This window comes from Schistocerca nitens, chromosome 4, assembly GCF_023898315.1.
Source record: "Schistocerca nitens isolate TAMUIC-IGC-003100 chromosome 4, iqSchNite1.1, whole genome shotgun sequence".
Lineage (NCBI taxonomy): Eukaryota > Metazoa > Arthropoda > Insecta > Orthoptera > Acrididae > Schistocerca > Schistocerca nitens.
The window spans coordinates 854,521,265-854,533,402 of record NC_064617.1 but is presented as its reverse complement, the minus strand read 5'-3'; the positions used below and the strand labels follow the sequence as shown (position 1 = coordinate 854,533,402).

Below are 12,138 nucleotides of genomic sequence, written 5' to 3'. Positions count from 1 at the left end.
AGGTGTTCCAACAGAATACCATAAGTCTCAAAGTGTTCCACCGAAAGAAAAGTTTGGGACCCATGGCCTTAAACTAACCATGTAAAATCCATTAGTAACCATGCTGCCTTTGTGTCAGTGTGAGACACAGGCAGAAAAAACAAAAGAAGAAGAAGAAGAAGAAGAAGGAATTAAAAAATTAAAAGAAAAAGAGAATTATATCTTTCTTAAAATCAATACATACATTCAGGAATGGACTATTTTATTAGAAAACCTTAAAAATTGAAATTTCTTTTGTACATGTGTAAGATTCAAAACAAATATCAGAAAAATTTTGTGGTTGTTATTCCGGCTGATGTGGTCCATGTGTCATGTTGTACCACACCAGAAGTACTAGTCATGTCCATAACTGCTCCAGTATCATTTGAGAAATGAGTAGTAGGCCTACTTTTTGTATGATAAAACTTGATGCAGATGATGCATTGACTAAAATAAAGACAGCAAAAGAGGTCTGACAATGAATTTAATAGGTTGAAACCTTTTATATGTATACAATAAGAAGTGATGTGGACTGTCTTCTAAAAAGGATATTTCATCACCACCAACTCTGTATGTTCCATGACATCTAACATTATGTTCCAGAACATCTTACTTGCACTATAGTTTATGAACTCCAGCTTGTTCACAAAATTGTGATTTTTTTTTGTTTGCACATGAATTATACAACTAATTGGCTCAGGACAGTAGAACATTTAGTGTGGGGCTGTTAACAGCTGAGAGAAAGAAATATTTTCGACTTACAGATGAAGCTTTATTCAATTAACTGATTTTTAATCATGTTACTGATTCTGAAAGAAGGAATAATGTGTGCACTTTTCTGCAGTATTGTGTATTACTATTCTGTTATTTAATGCAAAAAAAAAAAAAAAAGAGACCGGTGGACAGTACATTTAAACAAAGCTAGTTTGTACACCATCTTTGTCTACTTTAAGTAAGGCAACATCTTAAGTATCAACATTTATATTTCTTTCTTGAGTTTCACCTATTTTATAAATATCTAAAAATTCAAAGTACAGGATAGAGTAACAACAATATTATTAAAAGGAAAAGATAGAGTGTTACTTACCATAAAGAAAACATGTTAAGTTGCAAACAGGCACAATTAAAAGACACTTACATAAAACTTTTCAACAGCAAAAGAGAGACATACAGCATTCATTCATACATACAATCAATCATAAAACATGCACACATGACTGCCATCACTGGCAGTGTGGGCCGGGATGTGGGATTCCGGCCCAAGCTGCTGGTGTTGGCGGTCATGTGTGCATGAGTTGTGCGTGCTTCTATGTATGAATAGTGTGTATTTCTGTTTTGTTGATGAAGGCTGTGGCTGGAAACTTGATAGAAGTGTCTTTTGTGTCTGTCTGCAAACTCAATGTGCCTTCTTTACAGTAAGTAGCAATATGTCTTTCCCTACACTGTTCATATTTCTACCTGGAGTTTCCATTGTTTAATATTATGAAATGGATAGATTGCTACTCACATATAGAGAAGATGTTGAGTCACAGACAGGCAATAAATAAATAAATAAATATCTAAAATGTTGAAGTTAGGTGGCTGTTTCAACTAACCCATGTAGAAGATTCATAACAAGTCGTTGATCGACCTCCTGTTACAATAAGTTTTCCATTTGCAATAACAGCAGCTGCACCCTCTACTGCTTTAGGAATATTTTGTAACAAATTCCACGTGTTGCATTTCACGTGATAATGTTCAAATGTGTCCAGTAGACCAGACTCACCTTTCCCTCCTGAAAACACAAAAAAATTGTGTCATATCAAAGAAGTACAAGAAAATAAAATTTAAAACAGTAATGCTTGTTTCTCAGATTGTATTCATAGGCAGTGTCTTGTGCATGGCTTCAAAATTGGGGAAAACGTTCTGAGAATCTTAGCATTGGCACTTACACATAATGTGGCTGACAACTTCTAATTTCAGGTTACACATATGTAATCAAAGTAGAAATACAAAGATTCACACAAAATGTAACACAGAACAGTAGCTACGTAAATCATATCAAAGATGATGATAATATGAGAGCATTCAAAACATGAGACTGAAAAATTAAAATAACTACTGCTAGCACAAGGATTAAGCAAATATATTTATCCTTCTTGCTGTGCTTTAAATTTTAGTCTTAATCAACAGAAGACCATTCACAGCTGATATTGCTATCTTTTTAATTTCTCATTTCACAGATGATAAACAGCAGTTTTCATCCTCGATTTATCCATATCTTCTGTATGCATCTTCAGCCCATGGTATGATGCTTATTTAGACCTTGCATTCTCTACTTGATGTTTTGAAACGTTTGTCTTCCTTGCGTAATTTTTTTGTGAGGGTTATTATATAAGAGTGATACCCTACATGTACACAGTCTGCTTAAACTGAAAGGCCGCAAACAAAATTAACGAAATTAATGTCTAGGCTACAGTATATGTACAATAGATCTAAAGGTGATGTGAATCAGGATGTGATGTGTCCACCTAGAATTCCATATTGAGAAACTTCCGTCGTAACCTTTGTCCTCATAGTTCACAGCAAAATATTCAGTTTTAATCTCACAAAGATTCATATTATTTCAAACAAGCACTATGGAGCAGCTGGTAGTAATAACAGACACTAATGATCTCACATTAAATAAAGCACTATGCATAAAACATGTTAGGCTCCAGCCAGATAAATTAAGCTGAAGTCATTACACAGACAAACAAATGAAGTAGTTCACCGCAGCATATTTTGCATTCTGAAGTATCTTCTCTCATGTCGATCAGAAAGTTAAGGATGCCAGCTGAATTTTTCATACTTCCATTTCCTTAAGGACGGATCACATAATATTCAGGAATAAAACAGGCAATGTAAATAAAGTATTATTCAGAAATGGTAATTGATAAGAATATTGTCTAAAGTGGAAATCTGTACATCCTACAGAGGCCTCTTCAATGATACTGGGATTATTCCACTCATTTCTCTGTGTATTTATTCCTTTGTAACAATTGTTGCCAGTAATAAACAGTTTTGGATGAAGTGTGTTTTGGACAAAGTGTGATTTACATCTGCTCAATACAGAACACAGAAATCATCGATATGTGGACTTAACCTCCTTGTATAGGTTCCAGAGAGATAATCTGACTACTGGCTGGTCAAAATCAGTTATGGCACTGTGAAAAGCTCATGTTATTGTGTCATGCAAAATAAAAGAACATCTACAATTTTATTGAAACAGAAGGAGAATTAAGGATCACTTTTGTAGATTGTAAAAGCATTTTTGTTTCATCCGTACTTTTATTTTCAGTTTTCCTTCCCTTATGTCTGTCTTATCAATGGCCCTCTTTGCCACTCCAATTTCTCACTTTTTAAAATTTCTTGCTTTGCTAGTTACTCCCACTTGTTATTTCCTGCTGTAGCTTCCTTCAACTACGGTCCTGGGGAACTTTTCTAATGAGTCCCTTTTCAGTTTTTTTGCATCCCTTTTGTCTTGTAAAGGAACATCTGGTTCTGAAAGTAATAATTTTTGTACTTTTTCCTGCTGCTACTTGGAAAGTGAATCTTTTTTCTGTCCATTCTTGATTGTAGTGGTTGAGTTAATGCTTCCAAATTCAAAAAAGCATATACTGTCAAAGGGAGAGCCACCAGTGGTGGTGGTGGTGGTTAGTGTTTAACGTCCCGTCGACAACGAGGTCATTAGAGACGGAGCGCAGGCTCGGGTTAGGGAAGGATTGGGAAGGAAATCGGCCGTGCCCTTTCAAAGGAACCATCCCGGCATTTGCCTGAAGCGATTTAGGGAAATCACGGAAAACCTAAATCAGGATGGCTGGAGACGGGATTGAACCGTCGTCCTCCCGAATGCGAGTCCAGTGTGCTAACCACTGCGCCACCTCGCTCGGTGGAGAGCCACCAGTGAAACATGCGTTGTGCACCAGCTGTTATGTAAACACAGTTTGGCCATTTACATTCGCATGACTATCACTAAGTTATTAGTTGGATGAATTTCAATAAACATTTCATAATTCAGTTATTTTCTGAATATTATGAAGTTTACTTGCTAGTCGAAAGTTGAATCATCACACATGACATTCTAGTCAGTGACATGTTAGTTGTTTATGCAATCAATGCAAGCAAGTGATGAAATAGTAATTGCTGTGCAGAAAATAAAGCTTTAACATTCTGGCGCAAAGTAACTGAACATTGTGTTATTGACATATAGACCAGTGCTATGTTGAGAGGAAGATGTTACCCAAAAGCTGTTATTGATTTTGAAACTTCTAACAGTGTACTGTAAATTATAGGAGAATGAAAATAAAATGAGAATTCATCAGAAGGAAAAGATTATACGTACCAATGACATACACATCATACTCTTTGGCAGCTGTAGCAAATGAAGATCGTGCGTGGTGCATACTCTTTATGCATATTTTGTGACCAGGAAGATGATAACTCCATTGACTGAATCCAGGAGTAAAACATTCTACACTTGCATGAGTGGTTGTATCATCCATTTTTCCACCTATGACTAACATCACCTGCAATATAATTACAGTATTCTCTGCAGACCTACCATTATGAACACAGTTCCTGAAATAATAGGATGAAAATGCTACATTTCAGTACGCTCTGCTCCTGGAGTTTTATAATAAACTACCAATAATTAACTATAAGCTGATAAAGATTAAACAAATAAAAATTGAATTCTGTCTGAGCCTGTCTTTCTGTGATTCCTCAAACCCACTGACTATGCTAATGCTCATAAAATCCTGTTTTCTCCATCAAAGCTCTGTTTATTTCACTTGATGAAAGACCCACAGTATCAAAAATTACTGGATTTGGCACAGGTATCTATAGTTCAGTCAGTCGCTGTTGTGTGTTTTTCTGTTTTACTTTGTCATATTTTCATTTTGGAACATTCCCTTCTTTTATTCACAAAGGACATAATTCATTGTATAATGTAGTTCGGAACCAGATAAAAACTACTGAAGCAACTTTCAAAGCCAATGCAAAGAGGGGTTTGTGTATGCAAACAATTGTGATCAATATAATAGAGGGAAACATTCCACGTGGGAAAAATATATCTTTAAATATATCTTTAAATATGTCTGCTTGTGTCTGTGTATGTGCGGATGGATATGTGTGTGTGTGCGAGTGTATCCCCGTCCTTTTTTCCCCCTAAGGTAAGTCTTTCCGCTCCCGGGATTGGAATGACTCCTTACACTCTCCCTTAAAACCCACATCCTTTCGTCTTTCCCTATCCTTCCCTCTTTCCTGATGAGGCAACAGTTTGTTGCGAAAGCTTGAATTTTGTGTGTGTGTTTGTGTTTGTTTGTGTGTCTATCGACCTACCAGCGCTTTCGTTCGGTAAGCCACATCATCTTTGTTTTTAGATATATTTTTCAAACAATTGTGATACTAGACAAAGGAGAGGACAATCATTAAGGATGATGGCTAAAGAGCTGATGATTATACTTGTGTTCTTTAAATCATCAAAGTATGTCATAAAGAAGTTCAAAGGTTATAGTCACACTATAACTCACTTTTTCATGTGCACAATAAAAGATTCAAATGCAAGACAAGTCTCTCATACAACCCCTCTTCCTGTCCTGTCACTGGCATTTCTTACCTGAACAGAGGCAGGCCACCCATAAAAGAAGCTGTGTCATCTATAAACTTCACTACAAGCACAGTGCAGAACTCCATGTGTGCACCTTATTATCCATTTGCAACTCATGCTTCTCTGTGTAACATAATTGACTTTAATGACTGCTTCACAACCTATGTAATCTAACACCAGCTTTTCTTAATTTCACAGGAAAGAACTCTCTCTACACATATCCTGCATTTCCACAACCTCCTTCGACTTACTGCCCTTATCACTACCATCTGACTTCTCACCCATTGTTCTTGCTTCCACACATTCTGCTCTGTTACTCCCATAGCAGACTCTCAATCTACGCGGCACTCTTCCACAACACTCTAGCTGATCCATGTCTTCCTTTTACTGCACTCTTTTTCTCAATCCATATTTTTCATATTCCCCTTGAATTAATTTATTATTCTTGTAATAATGGGTCCCTACACTATCTCCTTGTGTAGGTGCCAACCACCTCCAGTCAATGTGTCTAGCCCCTTCCTTGCAGTACTTCCATTTTCTTACCACACACATCTCTTAGGTCCTGTTCCACAACTAGGAATAGAGAGAGAGAGAGAGAGAGAGAGAGAGAGAGAGAGATAAATAGAAAGAGAGAGGGGGGGGGGAGCAAACACACACTTGTTTGTGTTACTTAGTTCTCCGAAGAAAGATTTTGCCCAGAACCTCGGCTATAAATCATTATTTTCTAAATAGTTATCTGCTGATTAATATTTTTTTCAACAAAAATAATCAATTTTTGAAAATATAATGTAACTGGATGGATAAGAAAAATCTACTCACCAAGCAGTGGAAGGAGAAAACACATATAAAGGCACTGAAATGTGCAAGCTTCCAGAGGCAGTGGCTGCTTTTTTTGGCATAAGGGTTGAAGGGGAAGGAGAAGGGGTGAAGGAAAAGGACTGGTGAAGTTTAGGAAAGGTAAGATGTAAGGCTTGTGTAGTACTGGAGCGGGAACAGAGAAGGGAACATGTAGGTGGAAGACAGGGCTTAGGACAAGGGGTTATGGGAATAAAGGATATAATGTACAGGGAGTTCCAGCCTGTGCAATTCAGAAAAGCTGGTGTAGATAGGAAAATCCATATGGTACAGGCTGTGAAGCACATCATGTTGGGTGGTATGTTCAGCAACTGGGTAGTCCAGATGTCTTTTGGCCACAGTTTGGTAGTGGCCATTCATGGCGATAGATAGCTTGTTAGTTGTCATGCCCACTTAAAAAGCAGCACAGGGCTTGCAGCTTAGTTGGTGGATCACATGGCTGCTTTCACAGGTGGCCTGGGCTTTGATGTGGCAGGAGAGGCCTGTGACAGGAATATATGAGCCACAAGGCAAGCACTTGGAAGAATGGTGGAGTAGTGACCGACAAAAATATTGCGCATGTTTAGGGATCAGCAGAATATAAGGGGCACTCAAATGGAAACAAGGCTGATGGAAAAAATAAGTAAATTGTTTATTATTTCAGAAGTAATCACTATAACCGTTAATATATTTATCCCACTGTGAGACAAGATTGTCAATGCCTTCACATTAAAACATTTACAGTTGCCTACAGAGCCATTACTGTACCCAGGCATGTGCCTCTTCATCCGAAGCAAATCAACGACCACTTACATCTTTATTCAGGGCTCCAAAAATATGGAAATCACATAGGGAGAAATTGGTACTGTATGGAGGATATGTAAGGGCTTTCCAGCTAAACTTCTGCAGCATACTCGAAACAACCTCAACAACATGTGGCAGCTGCTCCAGTCCTGGGTGGTACTGTCTCATGAGAGGAGTGCTGCTTTGTGGCAGGACAGTGCACTGGAGAGAGAAGGCACAGGAGATCTATTTTCTGGACAAGGTTGGGAGGTTAATTTTGGTCTGTAAAAGGCATTCATAAGATCCTTGGCATATTTGGAGAGGGACTAATCAGTACAGGCGTGATGACCCTGGGTAGCTATGCTGTATGGAAGGTACTTCTTTGAATGGAATAGGTGGCAGTAGTTGAGTTGAAGATATTGATGGTGGTTAATAGGTTTGGTGTGGACACAGGTACTGACATAGCCATCCCTGAGGTGGAGATCAAAATCAAGGAAAGTGGCTTGTGGAGTTGATGAAGATCAGGTGAAGTGACTGGGGGAGGAAGTGTTGATTAGATTAGATTAGATTTACTTTAATTCCAATTGATCTGTAGTGAGGAGGTCCTCCAGGATGTGGAACATGTCAGAAAAACAACAATACATGACAAATATTTACAACTAAAACAAATAAGCTAATGTACCATTCCACAGGTCCCAAGTGGAATGATCGTCATTTTTTTAATGAACGCTATATGAAAGAGTCATTTTACAAATACTAATGCACTGAATTTAAAATAAAAAAGTTTTTTATTTATTTATAAGGTAATAAACATGTAACACAACTACTATAATACTTATTTACAATGAACATATTACTGCACTGAAATGGTGCAGAAGTTAGATTGTACTTACACACACACACACAATTACAATGAACACATTACTGCACTGAAATTGTGCAGAAATTATATTGTACTTACATATATACACAAATCAGTTGGTTTTACTGAGAAATTCATCAATGGAGTAGAAGGAGTTGGTCACCAATAAATCCTTTAGGCTTCTCTTAAACTGAATTTCATTGGTTGTTAAGCTTTTTATGGCTGCTGGCAAGTTATTGAAAATGTGTGTTCCTGAATAATGCACACCTTTTTGTACAAGACTAAGTGACTTTAAATCCTTGTGAAGATTATTCTTATTTCTAGTATTGATTCCATGAATTGAGCTGTTGGTTTGAAAAAGTGATATATTTTTAATGACAAATTTCATTAAGGAATAAATATATTGGGAAGCAGTAGTTAGTATCCCTAGTTCCCTAAACAGGCTTCTGCAGGATGTTCTTGAGTTCACACCACATATAACTCTTACTGCACGTTTTTGTGCCCAGAAAACTTTAGCTTGGCTTGATGAATTACCCCAAAAAATAATCCCATATGACATTATGGAATGAAAGTAAGCATAGTATGCCAGCTTTTTCATTTTTATATCCCCTATGTCTGACAAAATTCGCATTGCAAACAGACATTTGTTAAGACGCTTCAGCAGTTCTGTGGTGTGCTCCTCCCAGTTGAATTTATTATCAAGCTGTAATCCCAAGAATTTAACACTGTCCCCTTCTTCTATCTTCTTGTCATCGTATGTTAGACATATACTCTTGGGACACCCCTTACAAGTTCTGAACTGCATGTAGTGTGTTTTTTCAAAGTTTAGTGACAAAGTCTTGGCTAGGAACCAGTGATTAATGTCCACAAATATTTTATTAGCTGATCTTTCTAAGACTACACTTGATTTGCTATTTATTGCAATGTTTGTATCATCGGCAAACAAAACGAACTTGGCATCTGGTAATGTTACTGATGAAAGGTCATTGATATACACAAGAAAAAGTAAGGGCCCCAAAATGGAACCTTGTGGGACCCCACATTTAATTAGTTCCCAGTTGGATGATGCCTGATAGCTTGATACATGTCTCTTTCCTAATAACAGCCTTTATTTCCTGCCAGAGATATAAGATTTGAACCATTTTGCAGCATCTCCTGTTACACTATAATATTCTAATTTACTTAAAAGGATATTGTGATTTACACAGTCAAATGCATTTGACAGGGCACAAAATATACCAGTTGCCTGCAATTTTTTGTCTAATGAATTAAGCACATTTTCACTGTAAGTGTAGATAGCCTTCTCAATATCAGAACCTTTTAGAAATCCAAACTGTGACTTTGACAGTATGTTATTTGAGATAAAGCCGACTGTACATTACTTTTTCGAAAATTTTTGAGAATGCTGGCAACAGTGAAACTGGACGGAAATTTGATGCTATTTTTTTATCTCCCTTCTTAAACAGTGGCTTAACTTCGGCATATTTCAGCCATTCAGGAAATATTCCACTGATAAACGACTGGTTATATGTTACTTAGCTCAGAATCAGATTCTTTAATTAACTTTGTTGATATTTCATCATACCCACTAGATGTTTTTGATTTTAAAGATTTTATGATGGACATTATTTCTGTTGGGGTCAAATTCATATTACAGAAGTTACTTGAAATGTCTGGTCTGAGGTATTCCATAGCAGCATCTACCAAACCTGACAACCCCATCTTTTCAGTAACAGTTATAAAATGTTTGTTAAAAAGTTCTCCAACACTATACACATATGTCACCAATGTATCATTTACTCTTAATGCTATTTGTTCCTTTTCATGTCTGGTTCTACCGGTCTCCTCCTTCACTATATCCCATATTGTCTTTATTTTGCTATCTGATATGACTATCTTTTCCTTGTAATATATTTGCTTTGACATCCATATCACAGTCTTTAATATTTTGCAGTATTTCTTGTAATGTGCTATAGCATCAACATTGGAACTGTTTCGGATTGACAGATACAGTTTTCTTTTTGTTTTACAAGATACCCCTATTCCTCGAGTAATCCATGGCTTCTTTGTAGACTTTGCTCTAACCTTGGTAAGTTTAGGGGGAAAACAGTGTTTGAATAAGGTAAGCACTTTATTAGCAAAAGTGCTATATTTTTCATTCATGCCATGAGCACTGTAAACATCAGTCCAGTGAATGTCTCTGAGGAGTGTCCTAAAATAATCAATTTTTGGCTTATTGATTACCCTCTTGAGCTCAGATTTAACAGATTTTATATCCTGTTCAGTATTAACATTTAACAGAAGGAACTGCATGTCATGGTCTGAGAGGCCATTGACTATTGGTTTTGTAATATAATTTTGTTCATTGGACTTTTCTATAAAGATATTATCAATAGCTGTTTGTGAGCAAGTGGCTACCCTAGTGGGGAACTTTAAAGTGGGAATTAAATTGAATGATAGTGTTACTAGCTCAAATAAGTTCTTATTGGGAGAGTCTTTAAGGGAATCTACATTGAAATCACCAGCAACCACTATTTCTTTGTTTTTGGTTGTTAAATGGGCCAGTTCAGCTTCAAGGTGGTTTACAAACATATTAAAGTTACCTGCAGGTGCTCGATATACACTTAATATTATGAAGGATTTTTTGTGAAATTCTAATTCTGTTGCACATGCTTCCATATGCTGTTCTAGGCAAAATTTATGAATGTTTATGTTCTTAAATTTATGACAGTTCCTGATGAATGTGGCAACTCCTCCTTTCTCCATTTCTGATCTACAAAAGTGAGATGCTAACCTAAACCCTGTAACACTTAAAAGTTCTATACCAGTGGTCACATGATGTTCAGAGAGACAGATTATGTCAGCTGGGTTTGAAGACTCTAATTCATCTATGCAGATAGTTAATTCATTAATTTTATTTCTCAGTCCTCGAATATTTTGATGCAATAAAGATAGCTGACATTTCACATTGACTGAGTTAAAATTGGGTAGAGTTAAAATATCTGCTGACTGTTGAAAATTCTTAACCAATAGCTGTTTATGCTGATGTAATAAGCTGGAATTATGTTTTGTGATTTCTTTCTCAAACTGAAGGCTTGTCTCAGTTCTAACCTCTCTTAAAATTTGCTTTCTTTCTGTCCTCCCTACCCTAAAAAAGGGTCTTTTCTGAACCCTATAACCACTGGTATAACCACTGGTATTTTACCAGTGGTTATAGGTTTCTAGATGTATGTGGATACGGTTTCTCACCCTCAGATCAGAATACGAAGATGTCATCAATGAATAGGAACCAGATTATAACAGTTTGGGAGTCTGGGTGGTCAGGAATAACTCCTCTAGGTGGCTCATGAATAGGGTAGCATAGGATGGTGTGATGCAAGTGTACACTGCTGTACCACAAGTTTCTTTGCAGGTGATGCCTTCAAAGGAGAAGTAATTGATGGTGAAGTTATAGTTCGCCGTGGTGACCAGGAAGGAGGCAGTAGGTTTGGATTTGGTTGGGCAATGGGAAATGTGGTATTCAATAGTGGTAAGGCCATAGGCATAGGGGATGTTACCCTATAGTTGACAGTGATGAGCAGGGTGCTGGGTGGTAAAGGAATAGGAGCTGTGGAGAGTTGGTGGGGAATATGGTTGCTGTCTTCTATATGGGAGAGTAGGTTGCATGTAATAATCTGTTGGTGTTAGTCCAGGAGAGTACAGATTCTTTCTGAAGGAACAAAGTAACCAGTGACAATGAGGCATCCTAGGTGCTTGGGTTTATGAGCTTTAGAAAGCATGTACAAGGTAGGAGTGTGGGGAGTTGCGGCGGTGAGGAGAGAGATAGACTCAAGGATTTGGTTCTGGGATGAACCTAAGGATCTGAGGACAGACTGGAGATCCCCCTGAATATTTGGAATGATGTTGCTGTGGTAGGGTTTGTATTTAGATGTATCTGACAGCTAGTGGAGTCTCTCTACCAGGTAATACTTGCAGCTCATAACTGTATTGGTAGAATCTTTGTCAGCAGGTA

The 12,138-nt window shown here is 37.2% G+C and overlaps 1 protein-coding gene across 3 annotated transcripts in view; it reads right to left on the bottom strand.

Moving 5' to 3' along the window:
- LOC126253297 (kelch-like protein 28) overlaps nt 1-12,138 on the bottom strand; it is a 153,997-nt gene that overhangs the window by 37,818 nt on the left and 104,041 nt on the right. For all 3 annotated transcript variants that reach the window (XM_049954527.1, XM_049954528.1, XM_049954529.1), the window contains 2 exons: nt 4,382-4,565; nt 1,614-1,792 (listed from right to left, as the gene is read on the bottom strand). In XM_049954527.1, the coding sequence (XP_049810484.1) occupies nt 1,614-1,792; nt 4,382-4,565 (363 nt within the window). The remainder of the gene's footprint in view (nt 1-1,613; nt 1,793-4,381; nt 4,566-12,138) is intronic.